The 16,703-nt window shown below is 40.6% G+C and overlaps 1 protein-coding gene across 1 annotated transcript; it reads right to left on the bottom strand.

Moving 5' to 3' along the window:
• Nucleotides 1–11,218: 11,218 nt before the first annotated feature.
• Nucleotides 11,219–11,536, bottom strand: LOC121972333 (egg cell-secreted protein 1.4-like). The gene has a single exon (XM_042524014.1). The coding sequence runs from the start codon at nt 11,534–11,536 to the stop codon at nt 11,219–11,221; it is 318 nt and encodes a 105-aa protein (XP_042379948.1).
• Between the last annotated feature and the right edge of the window lie 5,167 nt (nt 11,537–16,703).

Genomic DNA, 16,703 nt, shown 5'->3' on the forward strand with positions numbered 1-16,703 from the left:
CTATGGGGGGAGCTAAGGCAAACCCTAAGGTACCCTTTAAGGCATATCCTTGCAATTCTAATAGGACACATGCTAGTAGCTTTATTGCAATTGCCAATGATGATAAGCATGATAACCATAGAAACTGATACATGTGCTTAGGTGCCAAACATGTTAGTCTAGGTAAGGATAATACTAGAAATACCAACCCTAGAATTAACTCATCTAAGGTTAAGGTAAACCTAGATAGGAATCCCAAAACAACTAGACATATGCCTAGGAATACCTCAAAGAAAAATGGAAAATTAAAACTTGAGGTATTAGAGAAGGAAAATCAAGTCTTGAGGTCAAGACTTGACACCTTAGAAAAGACTCTTAAGAATTTGGAGAAGTCAACTCTAGGGTCTAAGGGTCAAAAGTAAAAGCCCAAGGACATGAGAGGTTTGAGTCACAAACCTAAGTCTCAAGTGGTCAAGCCCACTTACCATAATGTTCCATTCGATTATGGAACAAGACCTAGGGCTAGGAAGACCATCACCAAGGTCACAAGGAGAGTCACCCCTAGAGTTGATCTTGATGAGTCCCAAATGACCAAGGCTTTAAAGCCTAGGAGGGTCATTAGGAGGGTTGCTAGGGAAGTCATCCCTAGTGAATATTTAGTGAACCCAATGAGCTCAAATAGGTTTTGGGTTCCTAGGAGCGTGATTCCATCACGCTAGATGGGTTAGGGTGTGCCAACCTTAATTAGATAGGTAGTTAACCTAATCATGGCAAAAGGTGGCATTTTAGGAAGCTTCAAGGTATAACCAAGCCTTGAAAATGAAATTAAAAATTATTCCTAAGGTGATTAAGATGTGTCAACCACACTTGAGGAATTTTCTAGGGTCAATCTAATTGGCACATAGTGATCTAAAAATCTTTAGTATATGATTTTAGATCTATTACACTTAGAAATATAGAATTTATGGCAAAATAATCAAAATTATCAAAATGGAAACTAAGGCTAGAATTAGGTATTTTTTATACTTTTATATGTTATTTGCCATATATTGTTTATCATATGTCATGTCATGACATCATATCTAATTTACTATCATTTGAAATGTCATGATAATGCTTAGGTTAGTTATATGTCATGCCTTATTTAAGTTTCATACTTTATGCCATGACATCATGACATTGGCACATGTTTCCACTTATGATATTATTTTATGCCATGTCATCATCTCTTGCATGTATGATCAATTAAATTGATTTAAGGATAAAAACACAATTTAATATGGAGATCAAATTGTTGTTTAGAAAATGCATGAGAACTTAGCTTAAGATGACCTAAACCCATATCTCACATCAAAATTGACTTGGATGTGTTTGATACACCTTAGATGTGTGTGAGATATTAGGATTATGAGTTAGGATCAAGGTGAATACCTCTTGTACCTAGATGAGCCTAATTCTAAATTGAGGATCATAGGGAAAGCTTGTGTACAAGTCATGTACATTTAGCCCTAAGATTGTGGTCCTAAATTGAATGGTTTAAAATCATTTCAAAATTGATTTGAAAAACCTTGATAAAGCTTTTCTAGTGATAGCATTCATCATTGAGCAAGTTGATACAAAGATGGATTAACCTTGAACTATTTCAAAGTCTTTCAAACTTTGTATCAAGATTTAAAAATGGAAGTTATTTTCATAGAAAACTATTTTTCCATGATAATATATGTTATGAGGAATGTATCCTCAAAATTTTACAATTTTTGGAATGTTCTGTAATTTTTTAGGGGTTTCTGAATTTCGGGAGGAAAAAAAATTCAGAACTCTTATCAGAGAGTTGTGGACCGATCAGAGAAGAGCCTGATCGGTCCAGAGTAGTGTGGATCGGTCACTGGACCGATCCAGGGAAGTGTGGATCGGTCTGGTGACCGATCCAGTAAAGGGCTAAGCGTGCCAAAATGCTGATTTTCGACTGATTGTCTGAAATTTCAGCTTGGAAGTTGGTGTTTTTGATTTCTAAAGGGTTGAAACTCTCCAAGACATTGTTGGTGCAATGGTCAAGGGGGAGTTGACCTTTAGGGGGAGTTTTACCTATTGGTCAAGCAGGAGTTGACTTTTAGGGGGAGTTTTTACTCGATTTTTGAGGATGAGTGATATGGGATTATCACTTAGTTGATTATTGTCTTTAGGATCAAGGGGGAATTTAAGGGTTTCAATGAAAGGTATGAGACTTTCATTAGGAAGAAACTCTTGACCTTGATTCACTCTTTTTGATGTGTGTCAAAAAGGGGGAGAATGTTTAGAAAATGTTCAAGGAAGAACATTGGAGTTTGGGGAGAATGTTCAAGGAAGAACATTGGAGTTTGGAGAGAATGTTCAAGGAAGAACATTGATTGGAGAACTATTGGAAAACCTAAGTTAGGTTATCGGGTTAACCTAACTTGATTATGATTTTTGTCAAACATCAAAAAGGGGGAGATTGTTGGTGCAACCTTAGGTCAAGGTTGACCTGGTTGACCCGACTCGAGTTGACCTGACTCTAGTTGTATTTTGATGTTTGACGAGGATAGAAAAGTTGTATCTTGATGTTTGACAAGAATACAAACTTGGGATATTGTGGGTGCAACCTTCGGTCAAGGTTGACCTGGTTGACCCGACTTGAGTTGACTTGATTCGGAAAAGTCCAAGCATGGAGACTTGGCACGGAAAAGTCCAAGCAGGGAGCTTGGCACGGGAAAAGTCCAAGTATGGAAACTTGGCACGGGAAAAGTCCAAGTATGGAGACTTGGCACGGAAAAGTCCAAGCAGGGAGCTTGGCACGGGAAAAGTCCAAGTATGGAGACTTGGCACGGAAAAGTCCAAGCAGGGAGCTTGGCACGGGAGAAGTCCAAGTATAGAAGCTTGGCATGGGAAGTCGGAGAGGGCTCGGCAGCTCGTTCTCTGGACCAGATCAGAGAGGGCTCGGGAGCTCGTTCTCTAGACCAGATGAAGTCGGAGAGGGCTCGGCAGCTCGTTCTCCGAACTAGGTCAGAGAGGGCTCGGGAGCTCGTTCTCTGGACCAGATGAGGAAGTCGGAGAGGGCTCGGTAGCTCGTTCTCCGGACTAGGTCAGAGAGGTCTCGGTAGCTCATTCTCTGGACCGGATGAAGTCGGAGAGGGCTCGGTAGCTCGTTCTCCGGACTAGGTCAGAGAGGGCTCGGGAGCTCGTTCTCTGGACCGGACGAAGTCGGAGAGGGCTCGATAGCTCGTTCTCTGGACTAGGTCAGAGAGGGCTCGGGAGCTCGTTCTCTGGATCGGACGTGGAAGTCGGTAGCTCGTTCTCCGGACTAGGTCAGAGAGGGCTCGGGAGCTCGTTCTCTGGACCGGACGAAGTCGGAGAGGGCTCGGTAGCTCGTTCTCCGGACTAGGTCAGAGAGGGCTCGGTAGCTCGTTCTCTGGACCGGATGAGGGAGTCGGAGAGGGCTCGGTAGCTCGTTCTCCAGACTAGGTCAGAGAGGGCTTGGTAGCTCGTTCTCAAGACCAGGAAGGCCTTAGGGTTTAGGGCTGGGAAGCTCTAAAACCTACATAGGCATTGGATCGGTCTGTTGACCGATCCAGTGATACTTTGATTTATCTGATCGGTCTGGTGACCGATCAGCAACCAAACAGAAGCGAACTGTGGGTTATCTGATCGGTCTGTTGAGAGAGAGGAGAAGGCGAGGGATCGGGAGAAGGGGATGGATCGAGGAAGAGGGGATCGGGCGAATTCGTAGAGGAGAAGAAGTCGGGAGAACTGACGAGGAAAAAGCCATAAAACTTAGGTTTTAGATAGATTAAACCTATGTTATCCTCAGTCATTCCTATTTAAGAGGCATCTCAAACAGGCTTCTTCTTCTCCCTTCTTCCTCTTGCGATGAGTCTTCCGATTCCGTCTTCGTGTGAGCTTCCTGGGTGATCAGCTGTTGTTGACATCGTGAAGTTGCTGCTTCATCAAACTCCAGTCGACGAGAAGGCAAGCAAAGTGTTTTTACATTTATACTGTTCTTGTTTTCTTTCTCTATTGGTTGTACTCCTTTATTGCTGTTGCAAAAGAGATTGTGGCGAGGTTTCTCCACTCAGAAGGAGTTCATATTAGCCAGTTATCCGGGGTCTCATCCACCGACGGATTGATAGGCTTCATCCACCTTACGGACACGCCGAGGAGTAGGAGTATCATCTCCGAACCTCGTTACATCATCGTGTTTGAGGTTTGATCTTCTCCACTTTCGTTTCTACATTGTATTTCCGCTGCGCTAACCTAAATTGTAGGAAGAAACGATAATTTGGGGTCGGCTATTCACACCCCCCCCCCTCTCTAGCCGCTATCCGAAGGTCCTAACAGTTTCTACAAGAAGGTTAGTGGGAGCACAGTCATTTTTCTCATATTGTATGTAGATAACATACTTCTCATTGGAAATGGCATCCCTACTCTTCAGTCAGTGAAGACTTGGCTTAGGAATTGTTTCTCAATGAAGGACTTAGGTGAAGTAGCCTATATTTTGGGCATCAAGATCTATAGAGATAGATTCGGGAGATGGCTTGGTCTAAGCCAGAGTACATATATTGACAATGTGCTTAAAAGTTTTGTCATGCAGAATTTTAAGAAGGGATTCCTGTCTATATCACATGGTGTGAGTCTTTCGAAGCCTCAATGCCCTTCTTCTAAGGTAGAAAGGGATCGCATGGATCAGATTCCTTATGCATCTGCTATAGGGTCTATTATGTACGTTATGCTTTGTACTCACCCAGATGTCTCGTATGCGTTAAGCATGACGAGCAGATACTAATCAGATCTAGGTGAAGGTCACTGGACAGTAGTTAAGAATATTCTTAAGTACTTGAGAAGGACTCAAGATTATTTCTTGATCTTTGGAGGCGATGAAGAGCTGTTGCTGTAAAGCGTTACAGTTGTTGCTGTAAAGCGTTACAACTGTTACTGTAAAGGGTTACAGTGGTGCAAGCTTCCAAAATTGACAAGGACGTTTCTAGATCGCAGTTAGGGCATGTATTGTACTTAAATGATGGTCTTGGGTATTGGATACTACAACAATTTCATCTCATTAGAGGGATCCTCAATATATGAGATATGAGGATATGCAGATAACCAAACAAATGCTAACATTACAGATCCTTTGACCAAGGCTTTGGCACCAAGAAAGCATGATGGTCACACTAGGTTAATGGATATGAGATATTTTAATGATTGGCGCTAGTGATATAAGGAGATTGTTAGTGTAAGCCCTAAGAGGCAATCAAGAGTTGATTGACTTAGAACATTTTGTATCATATTTCATTATTTCATTATAAGACAAAAGTTATGGTTATTATATTTACTTCAGTTCAGTGTCGAATGAATAAATATAATAATGTCCTTGGGTGGTAGATTCTTATCTACAATAATCAATTGGTTGAATTGATTGTGAGATAGTGTAGAGAACACTACTCTTAACTATTCCTAGTCGAGCATTAACATACAAGGACAATAGTAATGCGTTGAGACTAGCATGTAGGTTAACGGATGACTTGATCTCATAAGTCATGGATATGAGATATCAGGTTGACACATGGGTATATATTAGAGAACATATACTGAATGACCCGCCATGAGAATGTTTCATGGATCGTCGTATGAGTGTCATAAACATTCTCATGTGACTATTGGTATGAATAGTCCTTAGACCTGAAGTCACTACGGTTCCCTACATAAGGAGTTGTATACTTTGGTATCGTCAAACGTCACCCATAACAGGGTGGACTATAAAGTTGATCACTGGGTATGCAATGGATTATGCAGAGGGATGTGAGTGATATAGATGGGATCTATCCCTTCCATATGACGGAAGCGATATCTATGGGCCCCTTGATTAGTAGGACACAGGAATGTATGGTCATACTCAGATAAGTCAATATGAGATATTGAGCTTATTTGTATAGTGTATCTACTTAGAGATCAAGAAACACAAAGATTGATAAGGGGATGACACGGTCTATGCCTTATTGATCAATGTAGATATCAAGGATAGAGGGACTGAGTCATACATGATGATAGCCATGGACAGGTTAGGTCGGATCTCGACTTTCTCGTTATTTGGGTAGCAATGATGCCTTACTAGATGCCACTCATTATTTTTGTATCGCAAATGGTGATTTGGATACATTGCCAACGTTACGAGAGCCTATAGGGTCACACACAAAGAACATATTGGTTTGGAGATGAGTATTTTAGTTTGACTAAAATACTAAGGATATTAAGAATAATGGGTAAATCCAAAGTGTTTGTGTCATCTTAGTGGTGATTGACACTAGTATTAGTGGGAGATTGTTAGTAATTAGCCCTAAGAGCCAATCATGAAATGATTAGGTCTTTTAGGTTACTAATTGAGTTAGACTCAAATGAACACACTTATTGAATTGAGTCCAATCCGAATTAGACACATTGGATTAATGGGTTAGACTTATTGAATTATTGGATTAATGGTTAATCCAATATGATAAATCCAACCCATTAAAAGGAATACAAAGAGACAAAAACCCTTGGTATTCTTGGATGAATATAAATAGGCTTTTTGGATTGAAATTTTCATAAGATGAAAATGAGATGAAAAAGGGTGTCTCTTGATCTTCCCCCTCTTCTTCCTCTTCCTTCCTTGGACAAATTTGCTTATGGCCGAATCATTCTTCTTGCTAGCACAAGAAAATGGTTCTTCTCTGAAGGCTTCGTTTGTGGGACGAATGAAGGATATGTTCGTGTGGATACCATAGAGGCGCGGACACTTGAACGCGCTGAGATCTGGATCCAAAGAAAAGGTTACTGTCGGGATTGCGAAGGGCACGCAACAAAGGTATAATCCTATCATGTAGCTTAGCATAGATTAGTTTAATAGAAATTGTTTTCTTCCCTTTTGCATGGATCCGCTGGATAAGTGGATCTAGAATTTTTTCGCTGCATTTTCGCGTCTTTTGGCGCGCTAGATCCCAACACCATCAGCCAACTATATATTGTTGGATCGAGAAGTGCTAGAGAGGGGGGGGATCAATAGCACTCGTGGCTATTTCGTTCGATTTAAAACTAATTGAGATAACACAGTGGAAAATAAAAGAAAACACAACACGCTAGCACAAGTCGTTTACTTGGTTCGGAGCCTGTGGCGACTCCTACTCCAAGGCCCGCGCTCGTTGAGCGTTTATGTTGGGCAACAACTATAATTTCGAAAAGGATTACAAATTTCAAGTACAATTCACAATAATTACATATACCAACGACAATAGAAATGGTCGTTTCTGAGCTCCGGGTCGTCGGTGTCAAGTTGTAGCTTCGTCGGAACTTCTCGTTAACAGTTGGTTGCGTAAGGATTGCTTGAAAGGTGGTATGTTGAGCTGCTGGTCGAGATGTCCTTTTATACACTGCTAAAGGCGCCTTAAAGCCCATTCGAGGCGCCTCCAACCCGCCGAGTCAGCCGCGTGGATCAGCACTGATCCGGTCGCACCTCATCCACTTGAAGGCGCCTTCAAGCCACTACAAGGTGCCTCCAAGCTCTGGTTCAAGGCACCTTCAGACTCATCCAAGGCGGCTCCAGCTTTGCTGCGCTGACTTCTTCTGGCTTGCACCCGAGGCGCCTCCAAGCTCCATGGAGGCGCCTCAGACACTGTTCATCAGAGGCCAAGTGTGCTCTTTTGTCCCTGCACAACGTGTTAGTCCACAAAATACACATATACCCTGCAAGACAAGGTTAGCACACATAGATATGACAAGAAAGGTGTTTGCCAGTCTCTGGACTGTCCGGGTCTGACTTCGGATTTCCAACCGGAAACCCTAGGTCGACCTGACGCCTATTGTTCCCTCTGCGGGGAATGCGTCCTCACCTACTCCTCTCAGGAGATTTACCTGTTGCCAGCACGATCCTCCAGATCGACTGGACTTTTGCTCAGTGCTCGATGCTTCCGGACTTTCTGCTGGACGCCCGCTCCCCGGCCCGTCCAGTCTTCCACCTAGTTCGCGATACCAGGACTTTTCGCCTAGGGTTACCACCCCCTAGGACTTTTGCCTGAAGCCCTCGACCCGCCAAGACTTTTAGCATAGGGTTACCACCCCCTAGGACCTAGGGTTACCACCCCCTAGGGTTTCCCACCTGCCAAACTGCAGTTAAGACTTTTGCCTAAGCACACTTAGGACTTTCCTGCAAGCTCATTCAAACTGTTAGATCACAAACCAACTTAACTTTGAATCCTTTGCTATTATCAAAACACGGGTTTGATCGTCGGATGTTTCCGGCACCAACATATATATGATCCATGGGACGATAACTAGTAAGTCCCTAGTGATGTGAACCCTAAAGGAAAGAATGTCTCTTGAATCAATAAATTAAAGGAAAAAATAAGAAAATTTAAAACATGAGATAAAAAGTGATTTGTTTGTCTAAGTGTTTTTACTAATTCATCTTTAGGTCAATACGGAGAAGGTAAATAATGGGTAACTACTAGTTATTAGTCCAAATAATCAAGATATGAGAGAAGGCATACCTAGATGAGTCGAGTTTTGACCCTAATATTTCATATGACAACACCTTATATCTCAACTACTACATCACCCCGAAAGGATAAGAAAAGTCAAAAACATAAATATTAGGTATGTGAGATGGAAGGTACTATAGCCTTGAGATTTAGATTGATAAATCTTTAAACGCTGCAAAGGATTGCCTTGATAAATTTTAGTTGAAGAAAAAATCAAGTCCTCACCATACTTTAAATTAAAAATAAGCCAAAAATTATATGTGACCACAACCCTTGTTATAGGATAACTAAAAATCCTAAAAGGCCACAAGGAAATACATTTTTAAAAGGCCTAAGTAGACTTTATAACTAGTTTGGGATTGATCACCACTATAATCCAAATAGAGGTAAATAATGAATCTGCATATGAGAATTATCGCCACTATATAAAAATGGAGCTTAAATGATTAATTAGCTCATCTAAGCTTGAATTATGTTGACTAAGTTACATGACTTACTCTTTTTAAATCCTCTTCAATTGTAGCTTTAGCATTTACATTTTCAATTAGCCCATTAAATATTTCCTTCAACTTTTTAGCCTTGGATGCTTGTAATTGAGCCACCGTTGATGTGTAATAGATCATTAAAAATATCTAAAGTGGGGCACTCCTTTGTTTCTATGGCCTTAACTACATTCCCATCCTTAGCATGTTTGCCCACAATATATTTTCCATCTTTAACTCCATCATTCCATCTCTCCTGAAAAGAATTGATTCTTGAATCTTCAGCACCATAATCTTATTAATAACTCATTTTCTTATTGATTCTTCATCTTGACTTTGAAGTTCTTTTGTATCATTAGGATTGCCCTCATAAGCTAGTCAATTATGAATTATTGCTCCTAAAATTAAATCAATATGGTGTCCATCAGGAATCTCATTAGGAAATATATTATCAAATTCTTGCCAAAAAAACACTTAACAATATTAGGCAAAGTAGGATTAAAATTATTAATATTACAGTAATGAAGGTGTGATAACCCTTCTTATGCGATTTAAAAGGAAGATAAATCAAAAGGGATTTGGGCCAACATAGTAGTCTTTTACATGGAGAGAAGGGGGTCAGGTGACCGATGTATTTCGCACACGCGGAAAATTAACCACATGATCTATTACAACAATACTATATATATTAACCAACTACGACAAGATGTAGAGTTGTTAATATTGAAATAAGCTTCTTTGTATAAATGTATAATTATTAATTATTGAGAATAAAAAATTCACTTAACCCTTCTTTCTTTTACATTGTCTGTTTGTATAAAAGTATAATTATTCATTATTGAGAATAAACTTTTTACCACTCTTCTCAGCCTCACTTCTTTTCTCTCACTTTTTCTTTTCCGTTTTTTCTTATCTTATTCTTTTCTTCGATAACAATCATTTTTTCACTCTCATTTTTTATCCTTAATTGTTCTTCCTACATAGTAATTAATGATACAAGAGTTATAAATTTATTGAGCATCACAAACAAAGACCTTTCTTTGAACCTATTATGCATAACCTTCCTATCAAACTATCATGTTCTATCTAAAAGCAAATAACTTTATCTTCGTATTGAGTTACAGAATGATTTTATGATTGAATTATTATTAATAACTCTTATTAATAAATTATTAGCTTCTAACCATTAAAAAATTAATGATTAATTAATCGAGAATACAGTGGAAATAAATAAAAATAATTAGCACTAAATCATACTAAAATTATCTAATCCTCGTTATAAAAAATGGGGAGGGGACCATGGATCTATAAATTCAAGCTCCAATAAATTGTATAATTAACCATTAAGTATTAATTTATTAATCTCATAGTTATTAAAGCGGTTGAGTATCCCATTGATATAATCATTTGAAAATTCAATCCATCATACACCTCACCGATCATATCTTTGATTCCTTAGGTTAGGTACCATTGATTCACTAGCAAACAATTAATTCAAGAATTAGAGTGTTCAACTTTGTAATGGTATGGAAACAAAGAACCCGTTTAACATTATCACCTTGGAAGACTATCATTAGTTCTTGCTTCTAGAAATAAAAGATTATATAATCATTAATTTCTTATAGAAATAAAATGCATAGTTTCTTTAATTTGGAAATAATTGCTTATAGGAACACTCATAATTACTTACATTATTAGTTCAGAATCATCCACATTGTACATCATATGGATTGGTAAAAAAAAAAAATTTATGTGCCAAGTTAATTAATATGAGCAGCTCTTATTTAATAATTGACTGAAAATTCTAGAAGAGTATAATGAATATAATTGACTGATTTTGATTGTCTATAGTCCCTTTTTATTATTTAAAAATGTTTAAAAATATTTAGAGAATAAATAAGACGATCAAAATTTTAATCCCAATAAAGTACCTGAATCAAATTCTCTTTTTTTTATTAGTAAATTTGAACACTTAAATTTTATTTTAAAAATATATTTTTGAAATTTGTTTATACATAAAAAAATATCTTATTTTGGAATTATGTTTTTTTGGCCGAGGATTATTTTTCTTTTTTTAGAATTTGCCCAAGTTTTATACTATAATTGTTGTAATGGAAGATTTTCATTCGATATCATCAACTCACAAAACAAGTTTTTATTCGGTCGTCTTGACAAGTTAAGAAGGGCCGGTCAAATCTCAGATTTCGACCTGCACTTCTCGGACAGCCTCGTTATCTACGGCTCAGAAGACTCCACCTTGGGCCCCTGGGCGATCGGAGGCGGCGGCGGAGGAGAGGCAGCGCCGGCCTCGGCGTCGCAGTATCCTCGCAGGACATCACCCTCTTGCGGAGTGAATCCGAGGGCCGCAAGCATGACCTCGGCGGCCCAGCAGTGGTGCTCGATGACCCGGATCGCCCTGCAGCAGCCCGGCCCAAGGTACGTCTCACCGTTGAGGAAGAAGAGCACCACCTCTCCGATGCAGGACCGGAGCTCCATCAGCGAGTCCCAGCATAGCTTCATTCCGTCCGACTGCAGCCGTGCCGCCAGATGCATCGCGCTCCCACGCCAGGGACCAGGCGCTGCTCCTGATATCGAGATGCTGCTGCTGAATAGCAGCAGAATAAGAAGGAAGGGAGACATGGAGGAATCTTATTGTTGAGCGAGGCTTCCTGTGGACTGACCAGGTATTTATAGAAGCAGAACCAGTGATGCATGCGTATTATTGTGTTTAATTTCTATGGTGCTGAAGATGAAAGGCCTTAAGTTACAAGGATCGTACGTAAATGCCACAATGAATGCCGATGCGTGGTATTTCAAAGATCACTAGTTTTATGGGTAATCAATTTGTAATTCTGTTTTTTTTACAGTTTCATAACTTTTTGGCTTCCCTGGATTTTCATGGAACACTCACAGGTGATATATATGCCCAGCTACGTTCAATTGCGGAAGGCGGCTGCTGACGCAATACGTAAGCATATTCGGATGCATCTGGAATAATCGGGCGAAGACGGTACACTTATAAAAAAAAAAAAAAAAGTACTGCCATTTCCTTGTTTTTTTTTTTAATTTTTATTTCAGAAGGTTTTCTTTATTTCCTTGTACCCTGATTAAGGACTTGATTATATTTCATTGCCTTTAGCCGTTTTATTCTCAAGTTGCCTTCTTTACATCAATTTGATGAAATAACTAAGACTAATCATTCTGTGTTAAAATATTGATAGATGTTGTTTTCCCGTCTTGTTACCATAGAGGTAGCTAATGTCACATCGAGTGTGTAGTAGTAAAGTATTTAGGAGGGAACAAGTTAGAATTACAATAACATTACACGCTTACAAGATTTACAAGCATAGATATAATCGTAAAATATAAATTTTCATAAAAAAAGTATACTTGACATCAATTAGTAAACTGAATCAAATTTATCTCTATCGATATTCATACTAAGATATCTTAGAGATGGCTTTTCAAAGCCATAAGTTTTCGTCTCCGATTTAGTACTAGCCAAAAGAAAGAGATGATAGATCTGAGAGAGAATCCTGACTTAACTTTGTGTCCGATGATAAGAGTAACCCGATGATACAAATTGAGGGGACAACAACTTCTTAATTGCTATCTGACAGCCTTTGAAGCTACTATCGGCGATTGGCTGGGGAAGGCGGCAGGGGGCAAGCCGACAGTAGGCGGTCGGGGGAAGCCGACAGTAGGCAATCGAGGGAAACCAACAGTAGGTAGTGAGAGGAATCGATGGCTGAGAAGTAGCCAGTAGCAGGCTATTCCAAACAAGACAATAGCCTGTGGAACTATTATTCCACGCTTGGATGGTAGCTACTAGTGACATTAGGCATCCATCGATAAGGGACGATGCTCGAAGGAGATCAGCGGTAGCAAGAGTTGCCGACGATGGTGGTTGTGGTGGCACCCTTGGGTGACGACGAGCCAACGACGACAAAGAAGGGGAGGAGAAGCTTAATCACAATTATACTCTTCTAATGAATCAATCATCTCTCCTCCTCATGGACGGATATATATATACCTCTTCACAATGACTTGGGGAATAAGTCATCTCCCAAATTCAAAACTCAATATCAACCCGATCCGCTATCATTAAGTTTAGTTCAATACCAAACCAACTTAGATTAAAATCAAACCACTCTTGATTTATTATTACACTAAACCAATTTTGGTTCACAACTAAACCAAAAGGGATCCAACCTTACTTACAAGAGGTGTGGTCCACCATCGCTTCCATTTCAATAAATATCTTCCATATTTGTACCTCGTATGGTCCTATCAGACTTAGTCTATCTCAATTTGAGAATCTAATTCTCAAATTTATTTTAAGTCTTTCGAATATACTTATAATTTGTGTGATTCAATAGGTTTTCAATTTATGTTGGTCATCCAAAATTAATCATTAATTATGGATTGACCATTAGTGACACCTAGTAGTACATCATGACCCTCAATTAACTTGAAAATCATAGTTGATCCCAGAACAATTCTGAACCCTTATACAGCTATAGTTATCAGTGCATATGTTTCTTTCACTTGTTTTATACTCGGTTTAGTACATGATCTATGTGTTAATTCTCACTAGACTGACTACGTTACACAAGCCCAAATAATAGTTCTTGTCTCGTAAATTTAAATTACTCAAACATGTGTCCAAGAAGACCATCCTTTTTGATGTGTAATGCTTTTATCAAAGACTTACGAGTAATAATCCTTACAAGAGGTCTTAGGATATGTTGGGACCTTGATCACCGGCTAGAGGAGATGAATAGATGGTTACCCACTTCTATCACTTTTCTACAGTTGTTAGCGCAGCGAAAATACAAACAACAAGTATAAATAAAAGTTAAACCTAAAGACTAAGAAGACATGAAGGGAAACAAACAAATCCTAACACATTCGTTTAATGTGGTTCGGAGATGATGCTCCTACATCACGATGTGTCTGTAAGGTTGATGATCCCTGTGTTCCTTCTGTGGATCAATACCTGACAAACTCTGGCTAGTGAACGACTCCTTCTTAGTGGAGAAATTTTGCCACAAACTTGATTACGCACACTTGGATCATGAGAGCTTGGAGAGTCTAATTAAGGGTTAACCACCTCTAATTTCGCCACCCAAGCCAGTCATCTCAAGCTCCATTATATAGAGCCTAGGGTAAAACATCCGAGTTGTTTTCCTGCTACCAATCGACTGATAAAGTCACTAGTCGACTGACCTCTGTGGAAAATCGACCGTTACACCCCAACGGCTCAATACCAGTCGACTGATGAAGACACCAATTGACTTCGATTGAGAGAACAGAAACATTCTGTTCCCTCATAGTCGACTGACCAGTCAACTGAGACAGTCGACTGATGAACATACTAGTCGACTGGTTATCCTAGGTTGAGAAAATAGAAGCTCATGCTTGCTATTTCTCAACCATTAGTCAACTATGGCATATATCAGTCGACTGGTAAAGCCTAACACTAAGGTTTTTATTCCGAGTATAATCACTCAGCACTCATCATCGCTTTCACAACTTGACCTTGCCTTCTAGCCTCCGTCATCATCTTTGCGTCCCTCAGATGCTTCCCCATCATTCACGCTTTCCCTTTAAGAGTTTCCTTCGGCTTTATCCTTGTTGTCGGGTCTTCCATTACTAAGAGGCTCCTCACCTCCGGGACTTCAACCTTGCCAAAAGCTCCTCGCTCTAGGACTTCATCCTTGCCAAGAGCTTCTCGCTCTAGGACTTCATCCTTGCCAAGTCATACTTGGATTTAACTTTACCAAAATCACACTTGGATTTTTCCCTTTGCTAAGATCATACTTGGACTTTTTTTAATGTACCTACTATCTGCACACTTAACAACATATATCAAATATAACAAATAACCTACTTAAATCTTTGCCCAAATATCAAAACATAGGTTCATATCGATTGCTCCAACAAAGTATGTGTCTCCTTTAGCAAAGAAGTGGTAAATCCTTTGTGGGTTATTTAAAAACCTTCAGACATATTGACTTATTCCCAATCATCCAAAACTTATCCCTCCTAAGACATGTTGCTAAAATGTCAAAGTATAAGTCTTCATAACCAAGATGACTTGAATATCTCAAGTCTAAGGAAACTTACATTCGAACTGTAATGAGATCTTCATTAACATGTATAGAACCACATGAAGTCTTATAGCAGGTCACATCCAATGAACTAGTTACTTTTAACCAACTTTCATATGTTAACTCTAAATATCCTAATGTTTTTAGTCAGTGATGATCGGTTGCTTGGTTAAACCAAGAAGCATAATATATATGCTCGTCTTATAAAATCGATGATGTCAAATCTCATTAATTCATCAGTAGGGAATATTTTAATGCGTACATTATACGCGTGAAGAGATATCCAATAATTATGATTTAATCACAATTTCTCTCTTATACTGATCCGGCGGTAAGAATGGGGGGCCCACCTTCTGAAGGGTCCCAGCCTAAAGACGGATGGAGGGCTGGCCAAGCGGGTAATGGTCCGAGCGGAGCTAGAGATAACCCATCCATGGGCTTGGGTTTCCGACGCCAAGGCAGGAGGATCGAAGGGCCGAGCGGGAGTCCGCTCGGCTGGGACCAAAGGGTCGAGCGGGTTGTCCGTTCGGCCAAGATAAGGGCGAGGGTACAAAGGTGGCCGAGCGGCCTTTACGCTCGGCTCGGGATATGGGATATCAGCAGAAGCATGTCTGATGATTAGGCCGTACACAAGATCGCACGATGGAGGATCTTGCCGTCACATCATGGAAAGGTTGATACAGTAGCAGTATGGCCTCATGGACGTCTTCCTGACAGATCCATATCTGGGCATGACCCTTCTGACAGACCCATACCTGGGCATGGTCAAAAGCAGGTGGTTGCTTTGATTGGCGCGCCCAGGCTTCTTTGAGAGGTCTATATAAGGTCTCCATTTCTTCACCGGAGGTACACGAGTCTTCTACTTCAAAGCCACTTCTTTGCTATTTCCTCGCCTGACTTGAGCGTCGGAGGGTCGTCGCCGGGACACCCCTCCCGGCTCGGTTTTGTTGCAGGTTCGCCGGAGCACCTGAGGATCTAGTAGGGAGCGCCACGTCCCCAGCGTTCGTTGACCCCTGGTTCAGACAGGATCAATTTGGCGCCGTCTGTGGGAACGCACCTGCATCTGAACAGAGACAATGGACGAGGCTGGAAGAATACACAATGTGGCACTCTCACAAGAAGAGTTGGACGCTCTAGTCGAGATGAGGGCCGCCAAACTTGTGGAGCAAAAACAAAAAGCGTCAGCCGAGCGGCCGGAGCAGCAGGCAACTTCTGCGTCAGGTGGCCGAGCGGAAGCACCTCAAGCCACCGTCGCATTCCATCGGGCCTTATTCCGCACCCCTGAAGCCGTACCAGCTCGGAGAGATAGAGGATCTTCTTCCGACGAAATGCCTAGGCGAGACAGAAAGGGAAAAGCTCCCCGAGCGGATTCATCTCCCGAGCGGATCAATCGTCAATTCTCGGAGGCTATTCTACGAGACCCTCTGCCTAAACATTACGCGCCCCCCGCGATCGGCGAGTACAATGGAACAACAGACCCGGATGATCATCTGGGTAAGTTCGATAACATAGCTACGCTCCATCAATATACCGATGGAGTAAAGTGCCGAGTCTTTCTTACCACTCTCTCGGGATCGGCTCAACGGTGGTTTCGGAGGCTGCCGGAC

This window comes from Zingiber officinale, chromosome 4A (genome assembly GCF_018446385.1).
Source record: "Zingiber officinale cultivar Zhangliang chromosome 4A, Zo_v1.1, whole genome shotgun sequence".
In the NCBI taxonomy this organism is placed as follows: Eukaryota; Viridiplantae; Streptophyta; class Magnoliopsida; order Zingiberales; family Zingiberaceae; genus Zingiber; species Zingiber officinale.